General features: G+C 35.5%; 1 protein-coding gene across 7 annotated transcripts in view; it reads right to left on the bottom strand.

Annotated features, from left to right (window-relative positions):
* Positions 1–20,906, bottom strand: part of AP3B1 (adaptor related protein complex 3 subunit beta 1) — a 208,541-nt gene that overhangs the window by 8,017 nt on the left and 179,618 nt on the right. For all 7 annotated transcript variants that reach the window (XM_059694255.1, XM_059694261.1, XM_059694257.1 and 4 more), the window contains 3 exons: positions 19,062–19,146; positions 8,801–8,898; positions 3,756–3,894 (listed from right to left, as the gene is read on the bottom strand). In XM_059694255.1, the coding sequence (XP_059550238.1) occupies positions 3,756–3,894; positions 8,801–8,898; positions 19,062–19,146 (322 nt within the window). The remainder of the gene's footprint in view (positions 1–3,755; positions 3,895–8,800; positions 8,899–19,061; positions 19,147–20,906) is intronic.

The raw sequence follows: 20,906 nt of genomic DNA, 5'->3' as shown, positions 1-20,906 counted from the left end.
CTATTAAATGCTTTTTGATGATTTCTAAATTCTCATTTCTGTATTACCCTTATCATGTGGTAACTGTAATTTGGAAAACAGCAAATTGGCATAAGGACCATAACTCTGTAGACCCCAATAAGATAATTTTGTTCTCAAAGAGCAGCTTTTTCAATCAGCAAGTCAGTACTACAGAAATGAAGACAAAGTTAAGCTTTTCAATGGTATACTGGTTAGCTTTGTTATATTATTAATAACTTAGAAAATGAAAACTAAATGTCATATAATCTAACAGCAGATATGCTTTTTCAATTCATCTTTAAAAGTGGTTAACTAATAGGAAATGCTTCTGGTTTGGAAGTGAATTCCATAAAACTTGTGCTCCTTTGTTGGCGTTGGTGGTATAGTGGTGAGCATAGCTGCCTTCCATAAAACTTGTGCTCCTTTAATTGACTTTTTAAAATGGAGACCATTAATGTTGATGTGTTAGTAGCCATTTTCTATTACGTATTCAATTCAAATTTCTGCTTTATACTATTACATACTCCTGTATATTAATGAAGATTCACTTTTTCTTAGCTAATTCTTATATTATGTATTTTTACTTGGTATTTAATGTAAAAATATTCATATTTTGAAGAGTAGTATAAGAATAAATTACTCTAAAACTAGACAACGGGATCGTATTCATCAAATGGTCAAAAAGAATGTTTATTAAAAAGTTCTCTCAGAAATAAAAGATCCTGAAAAATTAGAACAAAGGCCAGTCAAAAATAATCCGTTGAACTGAAGTTTTAATATCTTACACACTAATAGTCAGAATGCTTTTTATACTCGTTTTTTAAATGTTAAATGGATTACCATTAATAACTACGGGAATGGCTTTGGTCCTACTCTTCATACACTCAAGAAAACAACCATCACAGAAGAATTAAGGAGGCACTCAGAAATCTTATAGGGATTTAAATTTTATTATTAACAATTAAATAATATATAACTTATTTAGATATATAAAGGCATTAATCTCGCAAGGTAATAGAATACTGAACATTACTGTTAAAAACATTAATTCAATAAAGTGACAAAATGTAAATTTTTGTCATAATATAAACAGTAACTTATTTCATTTTAAATGCAATTAAGAAAGACATTGGTACAGATTTTATTGACAATTTTTAATTATTACTGAGTATAAAAATAGAAAAATGTTAAATATGCAAGCTAATAATTTTTATCTATTTCTGTGTGAAAAATACAAATCAGTCTATATGTTTATTACCTGGAAACTTACTGAAATTTAGAATATTTTTTTAATATATTTTTATTGATTTTTCACAGAGAGGAAGGGAGAGAGATAGAAACATCAATGAGAGAGAAACATCGATCAGCTGCCTCCTGCACATCTCCCACTGGGGATGTGCCCGCAACCCAGGCACACGCCCCTGACCGGAATCGAACCCGGGACCCTTCAGTCCGCAGGCCGACGCTCTATCCACTGAGCCAAACCGGTTTCGGCGAAATTTAGAATATTATGCTAACTATAGTTTAACTATAAAAGCATTTTCAATTAAGTCTGATGAGACTTGTGAGGCAAGTTAGGACTGCACAGCCTATTCTTAATTAGATATATGCATTTTATTCACTTTTGACTCTGCAGTTAACTTGAGCTCCTCCCCCAAGTTACAGAGCCAAACCCAGGCTGCTGATGATAGGGCTGGATTAGAAAAGGGTTGACACTGCGGATGTTTGCAAGGACCAAGAACATTGTTTGAGTGCAATCTCTGCATTCCAAAGCCAAATATAAATGGTTCTCGGTTATGTGCCTCTCCTGCATTAGTATGGATAATTGAGAATTGACTATAATTTAATGTTCTGAGAAGGCATTAAGTTCCAAACCACCAAGACAAGTCACAGGCAAACTATCCTTTAATAAGAATTATAAAAGTGTCTTTCTCAGTCTGTTTCTCAGTGTCTTTCTCAGTCCATTTCTCAACAAGAAGATGGCTTTCATATTAGTTGCTTTTGAGAAGGTAATGTGGCTATTTTCCTTTAAGAAACATAAATCTGGAAAGCTGCCACTGCTTTCGGAAAACTTACAAACACACATACAAAACAAAACAAAAACTAAATTAGAGGTTCCAAAGTAAGTAAGGGTTACCCTGTGTCTTTTTGTACATTATGATAGGACATATTAAAACGGGTCTGAAGTATTATGGGATACCAGATGTGTCAGGTAAAATTTGATACCGCATAAGCTAAAAATTACAGTTGATATGACATTTGATGTTTTAGTAATTTTAATAAGGATCCATAAATTAAACAGAACAACTTCTGCTAGAGAAAATCATCCAGGAGAGGAAGTATTTAAGGTGGAAAAGAATTAAAACAGGAAAATTCAGAACCAAAATATTTTCACTGAAAAGGCTTCTATTCATGTTTCCCCTCTTGAACAACATTAACTGACAGATAAATTGTATCTGCTTGGTAGCACCAGTATGATTACCTCAGATTAGTTTTATTACTTTGTCCCAGCCCTGTGGGAAAGATAGGGCTTATCATAAATTAAGAAATGGAAGCATCAGATCTTTTGAGCAACTTAAGGACCCTCCTCTCAAAAAAAAAGAAAAAGGAAATTTAAAAAAACCCCAGAAGTACAAAGTAGATTTGTGTGGGGTTTTTTGATTAGCACATGCAGTTTTCATTCTGTCATGATTAGTAGATGAAATTAGGTAACTCTGGATAATGGCAGATCAAGACTTGAACTCAGCTCTTGTCAAGTCCAGTGTTCCTTCATAGATACCATAGAATTTCATTCCAATCACCAGTCTTTTGCTTGCCACCATTTCCAAACAGATGAGGAGATTAAAGTCCACAAGGAGCAGTTATAACTTGCACAAGATTACCAAGCCCAATAATGGCAGAGCTCAGTCTAAAACCCGATCATCTGTAGTACTCTCTATATGGGACCTCTTTACCCCTATGTTAATTCAATTTTTTTAAGGTCAGAAGGCATTCCCTTTAATTTTAAATTTAATATACATAAATAAAATAGCATACGTATGACATTGCAGAGGAATGGCAGAGAAATTACAGATGGTGTGCAATGAATTCCCGTAAGCTCACAAAGAACTAAGTAACAAGGGGTTATCTTAACTTTCATTTCAAGCCACAGGCACTCATAAGAACACAAAGAGGGCAATTACATTGATTGATCACATTTACTGCTACCTTTAAGGACAAGTGACTTGGATCTCATGCTTTCTATGGTTGGTGGTGAAGATATTCTTGGGCTAAGAAACAGAAGCTGCATTTGGCCCTATACTGGTTTTCTAGCCACTCCTCAATCCTGGAAGCAGCCATAGAGGACTGCTATCAAAAGGAAATCTGTATGTAGTACCCAAGCTTCTCTTTCAAGTAAAAAAGGCCAATTCCACTGCTTTGTAAAACAGTGTTTCCTAGAAATCCACTGAATCTGGGGAAATAAAATAAATTCTCAACCATATCTCAAAAGGTACCTTTGCAAACCACCCAGCTATTATAAAATGCAGGCACACTATCTGTATCTTTCAGAAGAGTACTACATGCCAATGTGCTAAGGATTGTATGAAATACAAAGAGAACCTTACCCCAAATCAATCAATCAAATATATCATCAGAAAAAAGGGGGGGGGGCATGTATATAGTTAGGGGTTATTTTCAAGAAAAATTATGAATTGAAAATTATATATTTATACATGTACACAACTTATCCCCTCAACTTGTGTTGGTGCACCTACCTGTGAATATTATCCTGGCCAGAAGGCACTACACCGACGTTGGCCACATTGACAATCTTCTGAAGGATCATAGAGGAAGTGAAGTTCTGTGGTGCAAGGATGATTACAGTAGAAGTTTCATTCATTCCTGTCAGCATTCCTGTAAGAGCAAAAGAAGGCCCCTGTAACTAATTTTATGAAAATTATATTAAAACAATTTAATGCTCATAGCCAAAATGTAAACTTCTTTTCAAAAAAAACCAAAACAAAACCCATCAGGATGTAATTTACAAGACAATTCCCATAAAATTAAAATGAACTGCAACTGTTTCAAAATTTTAAAAATCTGTTGTGTAGGAAAATGTGTAAAAATACAAACATCACTCTTAATAAATATGATTTTAAATACTATATGATAAAAACTTAGAATCACAAAAATGAAATTTCAATTTCAGTACCTTTAAAATGTAGTGAATTAATTTGGCTGATGTAAACTATTAAGCTTCTACTTTTAAAGAATTTTCCCTCTCATTTTCATGTAAACATCTCTCTTGCCAAATGCTGCTTGAGAACAAATCAAAGTGATTCTGAAATAACCAGCAGCATTACCTGATGCATGGCCTCAATGTGATGGGTCAAAGTTATCTCAACATGACTGAAAGTCCCTCAACAGGTTCGAAAAAATGTACTAGTATACGTAGCTAAGCTACACTTAGTATTTGCTTAGTGAATGGTACTACAGTTGCTGACAAAACACCAATTGAAATTTCTGAAGCAAAACACTGAAAACAAAGGAAAAATGTGAATGGAAAACTTTAAATCCCAGAGACATTTCAAATAGTATTTAAAGAAGAAATTAAGTTAAGCAAAATCATGAACAAAACCATACAGACTTAATACAAGACATGCCATTAATATCAAAATCTCATGTAAAAATGTTCAGTGAACAAATTCAATAACATACCACTTGGAACAAATAATGAAATTTAGGTTAAAATAAACAAATAATCTGGATCTGTGATATAAGTCACGGACACCCAATGATATCTACTAAAAATGATAATCTTCTGAGATGTATAATATATGTACAATAGTTTACAAAATGCATGAAAATTGCAAAATTTGATTGCATGTTTTCAAAAGACCCTGCACCTTCAGAGCCATGTAGTTATTTATTGCAAATGCAACCCCCCAATTTTTAAAATCCCTGTAATTAGTAGTATGAAGACACTAAAGCCTAACACTGTAAAAAGACCTATCTAGCTTTAAACAAAGAACAGTTTTTACTAACCACTTTCAAACCCAGGACACTGTGTTCTGTCTTAGATTGTTTAACTTCAACATTAGGCAAAAGCTTTAAAAACTACACAAGCAGTCAAACACTGCTTTTAAGCAAAGCACAGTGGCTGCTGACATAACACTGCTGAGAGATGTGTGTACTCATTTAGGATTTAAACCTTCTCCATTAAGCTCTATTGAAGAGCAACTGCTGAATAAATGAATGCAACTATGTTTATGTTAAAAGCCTGTTTCCCGCAGCATGTAATTAAAGGAAATGTTGTACAAAGCCAGTACTTTTGTCAAGCTCCTGTAAATGGAAAGATGGATAGCACTCAGAGAAGTGAATGCATTGCTTCATATTTAACCTTAACACTCTTGTCATTAATGGTTTGTCTAACTTGGTCTATAAAAGACAAGGTACTGCTCCATTGAAGTAAAATTAAAAAAATCAACTAAACCATGCTTTTCAGAACAGAAGATTCATTATCGTCAGCTAATGTATTGGCATAAAGCAAAGTAACATCCTATCAAGTAAGGCACACATTCAATCTGCCTTCCCACCCTCCTTTATTTTTAACTCATGCTGTTTTATTGTTATAGGCAATTTGTACCACTCAGCATGACAGTGTAAACTGAATCAAGATTAATTTACATGCAAAAGAACACTTAGCAGAGCAGCATGGTAAGCAAATGCATTGTCTCGATTGCTGAGGTGGAAAGGAACCTGGAAAGGAAAAAGGGGCTCTAATTAAGGGGCATCAAATATGATTGCTTGTGGTAGTTAAGGGCCAGAAAATAGTAAATGTCTGACCATTTAAAGAATTAGCATCTTGCTAGCTAGGAACCCGTAAGATGGAGACATAAATCATAATAAAATTAAGTAAACATTCTAGATTTCTTATACCACAGATTTTTCTAAATGAAAATATATCAGGTATTCTCAAATTAACAAGAAAGAAAATGCCAAGGTATCATTAAAAGTTTCTCCTATGAAAACGACTTTACACAGATAGCCTGCTCATACATAATAAAGGTAAAGTTACTGGAAAATATTTAAAAATTGTCCAACTATAGAATTTGTTGCTTCATTAGAATTTATCTAAATTTTGGTGAGGCAGTGGACAGCACTTAACTTAGGTTAATCAGTTGTAATTAACTGCTAAAATTTTAGCAAACCAAATAATAAAATTTTTTCCTAAGTTTTAGATTTCCAATTTAATTCATAAGAAAAAAATGAATAATAGAGAGCAGTTTGAAATAAGCAATTGGCTTAGGTCTCTTAAATTAAGACTGCCCCATGACACTAAATTAAAATTTTTTTAAGTAAAAGAGAGATCTCATGTTATTTATAGCACTGAAATCATTCCACAGCTAGATCATTAACTCACTGTGCAAGACTCAAAACTCAAAGAAAGCTATGAAAAAATCATGCTCTGGTTAAGGCTCGTAATATGAATGTTATGAATATGAATAATATTAATATGCAGGATAAGCCAATCTTTCATTTAGCACTTTGACTATCAACGTTATAAACATTCATCTTTAGCCATGAAAATTTAAATGCAACAATCAAGAAAAAGTGACAGATCAGGCTGTATACTAGAAACAAAACTTTTTCATTTAAAAAATGTTAATATAATATGTATAATCTCTTACAAGGATTCTTATTTATTATACACACATTTTAATTATGTACATCTTTAATATAAAATTTCTCATTTTTTATTTATATTTTTCAGCTAAATCCAAAATAATACATTTAATGCATTTCTTTAGTCTTAAGATATATGTCTTGTGAAATGAGATATTAAGAAATTTATTTTCTTTAAAGTAGAAATATATATATTAAAACTAGCATAATAATGACACACACAGACAGTTCTTAACTTTAGTGGCATTTTGCCTTCCAGAAGTTCGCTGTAATAAAAATTAAGAATACTGACTTTTATTCTGATTTAATATTTTTAATTACTGAGTCATTTCTAGGTAACTTATGAAATAAGCTAACCTCTTCCTTGATTAGCAAACAGATACATGTGTAAAGTTGAAAATTGAGACCTCTATTACCAAATCAGCTGAAATTTATAACTAAAAAGATGCTATTGAAAATACTCTTCAAACCTGTGGTAAATTTGCCAGCATCAAGTCCCGTATCAAAGAATGAATTCAGGAAGACAGGAAGAATGATACAGAAATGCCAAGAGACTTGCAAGGATTTACAAATACTTCATATAAACAAATTTTCAAATAGCTTTATTCAGAGTAGCCTTTCTGCTCTATTAAACATAGCAAACAGCTGCCAGATTTATTCAGACAAATAATCAACAACCACAGAAGTAAAATGGCAGGAGAAAAAGGAATTTTGGCAACAACTCCATCGAGGACTGCAGCTGCTCTCCAAACGCACCTCTCTTACACATTTATGGTTCTGTATGGCTAGTCAGGGGAAAATCCCTCAGTCACAGCAGAGCACAAAAAATTTGATCGAAATATCAAAGCTGAGGGAGAGAAAGGGCATAAGATAATCTGCTGCTTTAGATATACTTCAGCTGCACTTTTCTAAGAAAAGGAACATCCCCTTAACAATAAAGGTGCCCAAGCCTTATTCAGTCACTCGGGTGCCACTCACCTTGGTTTGCTGAGCAGGTGTAAAGCAGAGAGGCAGGCTTTAGCCAGCAAAGGATAAGAATAGCAAATGTAAGAATCAATTCAATTTGTCAATAGAAAAACAAAACTACAAAGATGACTTTCTTCTATAGCAATAATCAATTTCCCACTTTTTTATCACTTAAAAATAAGGCAGGAGAAAGATTACTATTCATTTACAGTCTTGTGTGAGAATTTCTTTGTGAGAGTCTACAACAGGCCTTTTTGAGACTGTGTCTTGGGCACTGCCATGCCAGCCCGCCAGGCAGCAGGCTCTTCTCCTCAGGTGCAGACATTGGTGTGTGCCTACTGCTTTCTGGAAGCTTGACAAACACAAATTCGTGACCTCAAGATGAAGGGACCTTGGTCTGATCACCCCTCCAGACACTTTTACAAACTGCTGACTGCATCATTTAAATAAGCCCATTTTATAGATGCTATTCTTAATTAAACACTTCAATTTAGACAGTTATTTTCCCTTATTCATGTATGAAAATTTTTTTTTTACTAGAGGGTATGCTTGACTCTGGGGCAAGCACAAGATATTATACTTCCATTCTACTGAAAATACCTTTTAGGTGCACCTTTTAAAATGTTTGACAACACAGTTTGTACAGTTTGACAACACAGCATTTCTTTGGCATAGAATTAGGTCAAAAGAAAATGAAGGTAATTTAATGCTATAATTAGGACTTCACTTCAAAGGGTAAGGTACTCTGTGTGCAGGGGAAAACAGATTAGTAGGACATGAAAGACAGTGAAAGAAAAAACAGAAATATAACATTTATAGTGATAGAACTTTGGTAAGTCCCAAACTTCTGACATTTCATTAATACAAAAATACATGACTACATTATTAGGTTGACAAACCATAACTCCCAGAATTGAAAAGTTAATTATGAATCATTTTTTTATTTTAAATACATACTAATCAATTTTCATCTATGTCGGAAATGTAGACAGATATATACTTTTAAGATTATTTTATAAAAGCAAAGCATTAGCAAAAATTGGAAAACTGTGCACTGACATCTGTTAACAGCTGTGTATATATGGTAATTTATTTTAGAGACTGGCCAGAAGAAGGAGCACATATTATTTGGGATGTCAGTTCCTAGTAAACTATAGTAACCTCTCACCTTGCTCTTTCTTAAAATCTTTCTCTGACATGGCCACAGGTAAAAGCAGTTCTCCAACAGGTGGCTGAATATTAACATTGAAGCAATCATCCTTGGTACTAAGGAAAAAACACATAAAAGCTGACTAAATGCTTAGTAACTAAACATTCTTAATACTATGTGGTTAAATGGATACATTAAAGCATATGCCAGCATACATAAAATATTAAGATATTCTTGGCTTAAATAACACAGCTAAAAAGGCTTGAAAAATTTCTTAACACTATTTACAGAGAAATACATCTCTTACCTCAATTGGAAAACATTTTTTTTTTCTTCAAAATTATGCAGTTATAGTAAATATACCACTTGACATAGAACCTTAAAAAAAACAATGGGTAGGCAGAAAGGGTATGCTGTATTACCAGAGGAACACTCATGCAGCTCACAGAGTAGAGAAGTAATGTTTTATCTTTATTTTGTGTGCTTACAGTACAGAAAATGGAGTGTTTTTATTTTAAATGGTTAAGATTTCTATTTTAAAGTGTTAGATTAGTCTTTAATAAATAAAGTGGAGTGACCATACTTACATCTGTGCTAAGAAAATAATCCCTCATCTGCAAACTTGCTTTCCTGAAACAAAAACCCTTGTTTTCTAGTAGTGTGATTTACTGACATTATTGATGAACATGTGGTGACAGTTATTATTTCCAAACTAGAGGCCTAGTTCACGAAATTCGTGCACGGAGGGGGTGGGGGTGTGTGTGTGTCCCTCAGCCCAGCCTGCACCCTCTCCAATCTGGGACATCCCTCTCACAATCCTGGACTGCTGGCTCCCAACCACTCGCCTGCCTGCCTGATTGTCCCTAACCACTTCTGCCTGCCAGCCTGATCGCCCCCTAACCACTCCCCTGCCAGCCTGATCGACGCCAAACTGCTCCCCTGCCAGCCAGACTGCCCCTAACTGCCCTCCCCTGCCAGCCTGATCGCCCCTAACTGCCCTCCCCTGTTGGCCCGGTCACCCCTAACTGTCCTCCCCCGCAGGGCTGGTCACCCCCAATTGCCCTCCTCTACAGGAGGGCAATAAAATGTGTGTTGGAGTGATGGTCAATTTGCTTATTACTCTTTTATTAGATAGGATACAGGATATGAAGAATTAAGTAAAGGCAACGTTCTCTTTGTATCAGCTAGAGCAGCAGTTTTCAACCTGTGGGTCGCGAACAATGAAAACAGATCCTGCATATCAGATATTTACATTACGATTCATAACAGTAGCAGAGTTACAGTTACGAAGTAGCAACGAAAATAATTTTATGGTTGGGGGTCACCACAACATGAGGAACTGTATTAAAGGGTCATGGCATTAGGAAGGTTGAGTGCTGAGGTCCAACCCCAGCAGGTCCAGGGGTCCCCAAAGGTGTGAACGGAGTCGGCGAAGAAGGAATGACACAGAGGCAGCGTTCAGTTCATCAGCAGCCTAGCCAGGATCTCTAGCCAAGTTCTGGTCAGAATCTCCAGCGAAGTTCTGGTTAGGATCTCCAGCCAGGTTCTGTGTCCATCTTCTCTTGCTAGGTTCTCCAGGTTCTCCAGCCAGGTTCTGTAGCCATGTTCCCTCGCTAGATTCTCCAGCCAGGTTCAGTCACCAGGTTCTAGTCAGGTTCTCTTGCCATGTTCTATCCAGGTTCTGTAGCCAGGTTCTTCAGCCAGGTTCTCTCACTAGGTTCTGTCTCTAGGTTCTGTGGCCAGTTTCAGTCCAGGATCTTTTGCCATGTTCTGTCTCTAGGTTCTGTGGCCAGTTTCTGTCCAGGATCTTTTGCCATGTTCTGTCTCTAGGTTCTGTGTAGGTTCTGTGTCTAGGTTCTGTGTCCATGGTTCTGTCTTCTAAGTTCTGTCTCCTGTTGTCTTGTTATATCTGTATTTATACCAGTTGATTCAATCCTATCAATCTCTATTCCAAAGGTTAGGGCGTTTCTTATCTCCATTCCAGGGAGTAAAGATTATGTAGCTTAAGCATGATTGTTTGTAGTTAAAGTGATTAACTACTCGCCTGGCACTTAGTTAAGGGGTTTTATTGCCTCCCTAACTTCGGGGGAAAATCCTTACCTGGGGAAACAACCTTTCTCAGAGAGGTGACCTTGGTTAAAACACATAGTGCCAAGAAGGTGAGCAAACATATTAAGAACAGTATGCCATATGTGCCAGTTCCCTTGAAACAGCAAGGATGGACCGGCTCCCGGCAGTTGAGAACCACGGAGCTAGAAAAACCAACACTGAGTGCATGTATTCATTTAAATCTTGACACTATTCTCTACAAAAATGACTAACACTACTTTAAAAATATTTTAAGTTACATGTTTAAAGGTAGGTTGATGAGTGTATCAGTTAGAATGTGTTTGGCTGCAAATAAGCAGAGAATCCAACTAAATTTCTTGGGAAATAGGAGCTTACTGTTTAGTACTGAACAGGTGCTGGAGTTACCAACCAAAGGCTGGTTTAATGGCTTAAAGATGATGCTAGGAACCCAGGTTTCTCTGGCTTTCATCCCCACCATCCCTAGTGTGCTGGCTCTTATCCTCATGGTTGCCATGCAGCTGCATCCCCAGGGACCACTTTCACATTCCACCGAAGAAGGAAGATGATGATGGAAGAGTAGTGAATAACTGAGCCAACCAAATCTCTTCCTTCGTGTCAGGAGAGCCCTGCAGAAGGACTTCTACACGTGTGTTAGAACTGGGCCAGTGGGGAAGTGGCCAGGGAGGTGGGGATTGCGGATAAGAAATACTGAACATTGGTTAAGAAACACTTTATTACAAGTGGGGTAGGGACACATAATATAATATGAAAAAAGAAAGATATCCATTTTTATTTTATGCTATTACATATTTTATTTTTGTAAGCTGGCTTTTATTTTTATGGAGTAAAGACTAGAATAATATTAAAGAATGTTTTTAATTATCCACATGTGGATTGCCCAAGGCAAAACAATAAATCCTATTTATTAACTCAATAAAATGTACTGACTACAAACTCGATCCCCTGTACTATGCAAGTACATGGGATTTAAAGACAAACGATTGGCCCTTGAAGTTCACAAGTCCAGTGAGAGATGCGTTTATAACAGGATGGTAAGTGCTCCATTAGAGATATGTGGGGAGGGTTACAGTCCATGGAAGAGGGGCTGATTAATTCTGCAAGAAGTGGAGGTAGTCTATTTCTGAGAGGAGGGAGAGGGGCGTTCTAGACCAGTGGTCGGCAAACTCATTAGTCAACAGAGCCAAATATCAACAGTACAACAACTGAAATTTCTTTTTAGAGCCAAATTTTTAAACTTAAACTATATAGGTAGGTACATTGTTATTAACTTCATTAGGGTACTCCTAAGCTGGCCTTTGCTAAAAACATCCTCAATCTGATTGAGGTATGTTCGCTGAGGTCAACCCCTTCCAACTCTCCCATCCACACTTGTCTTGTATACTTGTTTCGTCTCCTTTCCGAAAACTGACTTCTGCGCATAGGCCACGAAGTTTCAATTGCACTGTACGTGCGTGCCCGCACGTGATAGTTTGTGGAAGAGCCACACTCAAGAGGCCAAAGAGCCGCATGTGGCTCGCGAGCTGCAGTTTGTCGACCACTGTTCTAGACATTCTAAACCTGTGCTTTGGGAATGGTGAGCAGTGTGGAGTGTCAAGAGATGAGGCTGGGCACACTGTAAAGAATGTCTTATACAGCATAACCATTAGTCCCAGTTTGCCCACGCCAGTTTATGACGGTTGTCCTGGAGTCCTTTTCAGTTAATGACACCTTTCATTCTCTAGTGTCCTGATCTGTATGACAAAGTGTATGACTTCTTTACGCATATAACTTAAGACAAAGCTGTTTCAGTGTTTCCTGAAGCAACAGGGACTTTTGACATAGGAAAATAAATGATCCTATTTGTATTTCAGAAACTCTGGTGGCAATGTGTACGGTGGAATAGAGGAGAAACCCAAGGCAGGTAGATCAGTTAGGGACCTAATTTAGTAGTCTAGGCAGGGGGTGTGTGTGTGTGTGTGTGTGTGTGTGTGTGTGTGTGTGTGTGTGTGTTTGTTTTAGCATTGACTGTGCATTTTATTTAGTAAATCCTAACAATGACTTTAAGAGGTAGCTTCTGTTACCTCCAATTTATTGATAATTAAACAATATGTCCAAGATCACATAGCTAGTAAGTGTCAGCACTGGGACCTGGCCCCAGGCTTATTCTATTCCAAGGTCTGATACATATATATTCATACTCCACTACACAAGGCTGTTTCCCTAGGTGGGAAGCACTGAGCATGGGGAACAGGGGAGGATCTGAGAGTTAAAGGGACAGATCCGGTGATGGATGGGAGAGAGACTCTGAACCTTCTAATGTGAACATTGGGAGGATGACAACTACTGAAGAAGAAGGGTTTGGGGGATTAAACAAAAATTAATTTGTTTTAAGATATTATATTATATCACATTATATTTTGAGCACCACTGAGTTACTCAGGAAGAGATATTTAGCAGATCACTGGAAATACATCTTAATACTCAGGAAGGAGGCAAGGGCAGTATACACGAGTCTGGAAGAAACGTGAGTGAAACAGTGAAGAGCTGAAGCCTTATCAGTAGTTAAGGTCACACAGGGAAAGGGGATATACCAAGAAAAAGGGTAAGGAAACCTGGGGAAGACCTGCATTTAAGTAAAAATGGAAGAAGTGCAAGTTGCAGAAGAGACTGGGAAAGAGTGGACAGGAAGAAAAGGTATGTGTCAGATACTACAGGGAGGAATAAGAAGCAGCAAGAGTAACTGCTGACCTTAGCAAGGCCGAACAGGTTGGAGGAGGAAATTGGGATTCAGGGAGTTGAAGGGCAAATGGGGACATTGGCAGTCAAAAGCAGCAGAAGCTCCCTGCGGCAGAGGCAGAGAAGAATGCTTCAGGAAACCTGAACATGTTCAAAGGCTGAGGGGAAAGAGCCAGTAAGGAGGAAGAAACAAGGCATAGCTGATGCTGGGGTCCTCAAACTACGGCCCGCGGGCCACATGCAAATACAAATATTGTATTTGTTCCCGTTTTGGTTTTTTTTACTTCAAAATAAGATATGTGCAGTGTGCATAGGAATTTGTTCATAGTTTGTTTTTAAACTATAGTCCGGCGCTCCAACGGTCTGAAGGGCAGTGAACTGGCCCCCTGTTTAAAAAGTTTGAGGACCCCTGTATAGAGCAAGGTCTTAAGAGTTAAGAGGAGGAGAGGAGGTTGGGATTAAGAGCACAAGGGGGAAGTGAACGGGTCAGCCCTGGAATGGAGGAGGGAACTTCTGAAAACAATAGAGAAGGGGTGGTTAAGACAGAAGCACTGAGGCTGGGACCACGACCAATGCAGTGGGAGGCTAAGAGTAATATGTAAAGGTGGATGAAAGAGTAAATGGATAGATATACAGATGTACATGAAATACATATAGTGAACTAATTTAGTGTTAAATATAAAGCTTCAGCTTCAAATGGCTGGAAAAACCAGTGTTCTCCAAAGTGGAAAGCACAAGGGTCTGCTCTGGCAAAGAAAATCCATTGAGAAAAAAACCTACTATTTTTTCTCATTCCTTTTGAAGTTCTGTTTTTTTTTTCTGTACATATTTTAGTATGCACATGTTAGCACAGTAAGAGATATACACATGTAATTTAAAAATACATTTATACATCTAGGGAGTACACAGAAGAAAGATTTTAATGTAAATTGTGTAAATGTACAAAATTAAAAAGTTAGAGGACCACTGGGTTAAATTTGTTGTTCTTGTAAATAATTTTATTCATGTTTTAAAACTGGTTATTCCTACTATATAGAAATGTTAAAGATTTTCATATAATCACATACACATTTCTAAACTCATTAGCTTAAAAATAGATTTTCTGTTGATATTATGATTTCTGGGTTGATAATTATGTTAAATAAAATGATAATTTTGTCTCCGTCTTTCTAGGATTTATACCTTTAACTCAGTGGTTCTCAACCTTCCTAATGCTGCGACCATTTAATACAGTTCCTCATGTTGTGGTGACCCCCAACCATAAAATTATTTTCATTGCTATTTCATAACTGTTAATTTTGCTACTGTTATGAATCATAATGTAAATATCTGATATGCAGGATGTATTTTCATTGTTACAAATTGAACATAATTAAAGCATAGTGATTAATCACAAAAACAATATGTAATTATATATGTGTTTTCCGATGGTTGTAGGCGACACCTGTGAAAGGGTCGTTCGACCCCCAAAGGGGTCGCGACCCACAGGTTGAGAACCACTGCTCTAACTGTTTTTACTTGTCTTTCCATATTGGGTAGAACTTCATTATAATGGGAAATAGTGTTGAGAGTAGGTAACCTTGTTTTGCTTTTCTGACTTAAAAGAGAATGCTTCCGATATTTTATGTAGTGAGAGATAAGTTGTATGGCCCAAAGTCTTTTGCGTTTACAACCCCAAGTGGCATGCACATTTATGAGCTATCCTTGGGTTTTAAAATCAGGGTGATACTAGCCTTACAGAATGACATGGATGCTTCCCTTCTTTTTCTTTGTTCTACAAAAGTTTAAATAATGTAGAGATTATTTCTTTTTTGAAGTTCTGATACCATTTAACTTTTTTATTCATAATTTATACTTTTCTAGGAAACCATTTCATCTAAATATTCCAATTTATTGGTATAGAAGTGTACATAATATTATTTTGTAATTTAGAAGATCTGTTTTATCTCCTTTCTCTTTTCTAATCTTTCCTATGTGTCTTCTTTTTTTTTTAAATCACATCAGCCCATAGTTTCTCTCACTCTTTTTTTTTGTACATTCTGTCTTTTAAGAAAATATGTATTTTCTGTATTCAGAAAACAAGGAATTATTTGGAAACATAATAATTATGTTAGATCAGGCTTGATAACCAAATTATTGAAATTTTGTGTGTTTGTATATATAGCTATATGTACCTGTATGTCTATCTATATATCTATCTTCTTCTGATTTGTCATTTTCTGACGAGTTATTAAAATTACTATTATCATGGCTTTGTCAATTTCTTCTAGCACTTACACATGTTAGTGAGCATTACCACTATGGGTCTCCTCTCTCCTGGTGGGCTGACTGGACTTAAGTAGATGAGATGACTGGTGGCATGGACTCAATAAATTGGAAGGCGGGTAGGCAATGACCTTATCTCTTCATCAACAGATGTAATATTGGATTTACCCTAGTGGTAGAGGGTTTGAGAATATTACTCTATTACAACTGAGTTTCATCTCCTCTCAAACCATCCCTGCCTCCTTCCCACAAATTCAAACCCTGCTGTTCCTTTAGACTCCCATATCCACACCAACACCCTTCCTGGCAAGCAGTTCACTTCCCTTGAAGTACAATTCTTATGTTTGCAATTAAATGTGTATATTACTGCTGCTAGGGGTCAAGTTGGAGAACTGGAGGTTGGAAGCAATTCTTTAATTTCCCAATGACTTTTGTACCCTAACTTTTCTTTTCACTTGTTCATTTTGTGCTTTATATTCTGCCGGATTTGTTCTTACCATTGCAGTAATTTTTCTCCCATGAGGGTTGGCTCTATGGTTTTTATTTTCTCTGTTATTGTTTATCGGCTCTCATTTGCCTTGTAATAATTCAAATTGTGCTAATAATTCTTCACAATTTCTGGACAGCTAATGGTTTTCTTTCTTTAATGCTCATTCTCTTTTGAAAATTGAATTTTCTGTCTTTTTCATAGATTTTGGGCAAAAAGAGGGGTGGATGCTAGAGCTCAGCCCTCTAACTTGAGTCAAACCACATTATTTTCATACTAGCTAATACATTAATATCTGCTGATCACAAAGATAAGAACTGTTTATGCAGTGCATCTACTTTTAGAGAGATACATTTCTGTATATTATACACATTTTCAATTTCAATAAATTTAATCAAGGATTTAATTTGATGACCATTTAAAATGCAAAGCAAAGAGACATTAACACATCAAGTATCCGGATAACTATATAGCTCCATATGATAATTTTATCTATCATCTATCTATCTATCTACCTACCTATCTATATGTGTCGTATAACTATAGATTTAGAATGAATCTGGAAGCCAAAGTAGGATTATTTTACTCTTGTTCCGTTTCTTTTATAAATAGAAGTATACCTGAAAGACTTATAGTCCATGTTCTCAGAATTTCTGAAGGTTTCTTATCAAATATGCTCTTATTACCCATAATTTAATGTATTGATTTGTATTATGTATTTCAAGAAAAAAATTCAATATTAGCCATTCTTGCCTCCCCCCTTCCCCACTTTTTATTGAACCAAGACTAATACAGCACACATCACTAAGCAAAAAGTGCTATTTACTATGCAAAAGGCACAGTCAGTGATTGGCATCTAAGACTAATTGATCTACTCATTACCACTATCTCCCTACCCCCACTAGCACTACTATGAAGCTATTGATTTAAACACTGTCGATCGGTTTCCATTTTCTGATTTTGGGCAGGCCAATTAAGAAAGTGAGTAATTGTGATTACACTGCTTCAGGATCAATTACATTTGATCCAAGACAAAGTGTTCTTTTTGGAACATACACACAAAATAATTTTTGATCTTGTATCCTTATGTGCTTAATAAAATCTAAAGTACATAATTAACTTTTACCTTCACAACAGCAAAACATACTAATGTACATGCTTAATATAACGAAGGCTATTTTCTTTTTAAAATACATTCATCATTTTCCTAAAATTAGTTTAAGAGAAATTGAGAAAAAACTGTTTATATACACACTCTTCGATGTAAGATAAGAATCAAACACTACCTACATATTTATCTTTAAAGGTATTTAGTTAATTGTGAAAGACAAAATGCAAATCTCACCCAAAGGACTACAGAGGAAATCTTTGTAATAAAAACATAGTTTAAAAAACCACCTTCATTACACAGAAATATAAAATGTTCTTTAGGTAACTTGATAAGAAAAAAAGAATTATTTTAGTTCTTAATTTTGCCCTAACTTGGTGCATGAGCTTTGTCATTGGGCTCACATTGTCAAAATCATTAAAATGAATATACCTCTGGCGCTGGAGGCAAATCTATTTAGAGTGATGTTACTCATAGTCTTGTGCTCAGTAATATTGATCTGTGTTGTCTAATAGAAAAATAATAAACAATTACTAGACAATGTTGGGAAAAGTAATCAGTTTTTATATATCACTAATATAGCAGACCTCCCAAAACATAAAGGTGATGATCTGCATAAAATCAATGTGTTATGCTACATTGCTTATATTCATCATTGCAGGTTCTCAGCAATAAATGGTACAATATTAGGTCTGAATTACTGGAAAAATAAAGAGGCATATGAAATAGAAAGGTTGACTATATTTAAATATAAACTTGTTTTAAAATGTCTATTTCCTAAACTTGGAGATTTTTTATCGTAACAAATACTGCTTTAAGCAAGTTAAAACTTAAATAAAATGTCCCAATTCTTTTTAGAATAAAAACAGAGCAACCTCAAATCAAAATAAGAAATTATATCCTAGACCAGGAAAATACAAAAGAGTTCAAAGATAATTCTTAAAGATGCATGAATATAAACTCTGTACTAATTTGCTAATAGTTTTTGGATTTCATTAGAAATGTATAACACATATAAAAACAATGACAAAATTCAATCCTAGAAAAAGCTCTTTTGAATAATATTCACCTGTTTGAAACCTTTGCCAACTGCATAAGTGTTCTTTTAAATTTTATCAAAATAGTTTGTAAATTAAAGTAAAAAGGGAAAAATGTATGGGTTTTAAGTACTGACAGAATAAATAATTCTCCACTTAAGGAGTTTAAGATAACATATTAGATGTTTAAAAAGATACCTTCTCTGGGCTATTCAGTAATATTAAAGTTTTTTAAAAATTTCTCCTGAATTTTCCTCATCAATTTTCTCCTGAATATTCCAAAACTGTAGAGTTAGAAGAAGTGAAAATATTATTTAGCAGTAGCTTCTTACTTTGACCAACAAACTGTGAATTTCAATCACATATGGCAGACTGTAATGGCTAGTTGTATAACAAATACTAAACATACATTGTACACAATTCATACAACTATTGCATGGTAGTCTAACCATTGCCAAAGAAAGGCACATTTGTTTAAATGTTTTGTCTCTCAAAGAAAAAAAGCTGTTGAAAGCCAAGTTTTGATCTGCTATCCTTTACAGGAAATAGAAAATACAGAAAAACAATTGAACTTACCATAACTGGAAACTGGCAGTCTGAGTGGAATCACAGAAGTCAATACCCATTGAAACAGTAATGGATCCCTCAGGCTCAAGAGATTCTAGGAAATTAGGTAATTTAGACATGAATACACGGAGGAGGTGAAAAAGAGGCAAAGTAAACACTGAAAACTTATATAATGCGTGTAGTTTAGACAAAATGGTCGAATTTAATGATGGTTTATTAGAGCACTTTCAAACTAAGAATATTAAAACAAATTACAAAGTAATTTCACTATTCTGCTTGAAAGTTTTCTTTTTTATACTTAATTCTGCATATATTTCAATGAACACGTTATATCATTTCAGAAACATATCTCATCCTGAGAATGTATGTTTTACAATATTATCTTTATAGGTATTGAAGGTGAAAGGGAAACAAATTTAGTCCTGTGTGAAACAACTGTAATGAACTATGGGTGCTTTTAAGAAATTATGCATTCAAAACTATGGAATATTTATCTAGATATTAAAAAGTAAATTTTAAACAATGTTTCAAATTTCCACTGGAAAAAAAATCAAAATACAAAAATTTAGAAATGCAAATTAAAGCAAAACTGGAAGAAATTAATTTGTTGTACTCAGAAAATAACCAAGACAACTGTCATTATAGGAACAAATGGTAAGTCCAATATACGTACAACACTAATGTTTTTCAGCTAACAATGATAAAACTTAAGACCATAACAAAATTTTATTCTTTTTGTGATTCCAAAGTCTGGCTGTACATTAGAAGACTAATGGAGAAATTAAATATATACCTTCTTAGTATAAATATTTATGCATATATTATACTTATATATATAAAAGCCTAAACGACCGTTTGACCCTTAACTATGACGTGCACTGACCACTGGGGGAAGACACTCAATGCACAGGCATGGAAACATAGAAGAGACTGATGAATCTCAAAGGGAAGGGGGAGGAGGGAAGGCAGGAAGAGATTAACCAAAGATCTTATATGCATACTAGAGGCCCAGTGAATGGATTCGTGCACTGGTGAGATTCCTCGGCCTGGCCTGCAGGGATCAGACTGAAACCGGCAGTCCAACATCCCCCGAGGGGTCCAGGATTGCGAGAGGGTGCAGGACAGGCCAAGGGACCCCACTGGTGCATGAATCCGTGCACCGGGCCTCTAGTATTTAAATAAAAACCATCCACTTTTGATTATCACCTTGCTAAAAGTCTTCAGTGTAAGTACAGTCATACTATACAGTAGCTTTATATTTAGCTACTCTGTAGCTATTCTGTATATATCTTATTAGATAGAAGTATTTTAGCAGACACACTCTAATCTAGACTGTAACTATCCCAGGGCTTGTTCAAAAATATGATTTGCCATTAAATGTTAACAATAACAGAGAAGATGGTATAGATGGAACAAAATAATTCAATAAGCTTATTATATCAAGAAGTACATTTATGTCTTATAGTCTCGATGAAGACTAGGCAGTATAAGAGGGCACTGAATTTCATTAGTTTGTAAATTTAACATTGACCAGGACGCTGTGCAAGTACCAGACTTGCTGCCAAAATCTTTGGCAAATAGGTATTACTGTTGAATACATAACTATAATGATACTTTTTTTTTTTTTTGCATTTTTCCTAAAGCTACACCTATCAGTTCACAGCTCTGTCAGTCACACTGTTCAAGACTATCCTTTAGTGAATCCTACTGCTTTGTTCTGTGCCATCATATACTAGGGTCTGGTCTAGTCCGTAGCCGAATACCACACTAGCATATGCTGTCATCTCCATAACATAATGGCATTAATGATTTAGATCTCTCAAATCATGTACCCCTGTATTTCATTTGACAAAG

This window comes from Myotis daubentonii, chromosome 4 (genome assembly GCF_963259705.1).
Source record: "Myotis daubentonii chromosome 4, mMyoDau2.1, whole genome shotgun sequence".
Classification (NCBI taxonomy): domain Eukaryota; kingdom Metazoa; phylum Chordata; class Mammalia; order Chiroptera; family Vespertilionidae; genus Myotis; species Myotis daubentonii.
The sequence above is the reverse complement of the archived record's forward strand: the minus strand, read 5'-3'. Positions and strand labels throughout refer to the sequence as shown.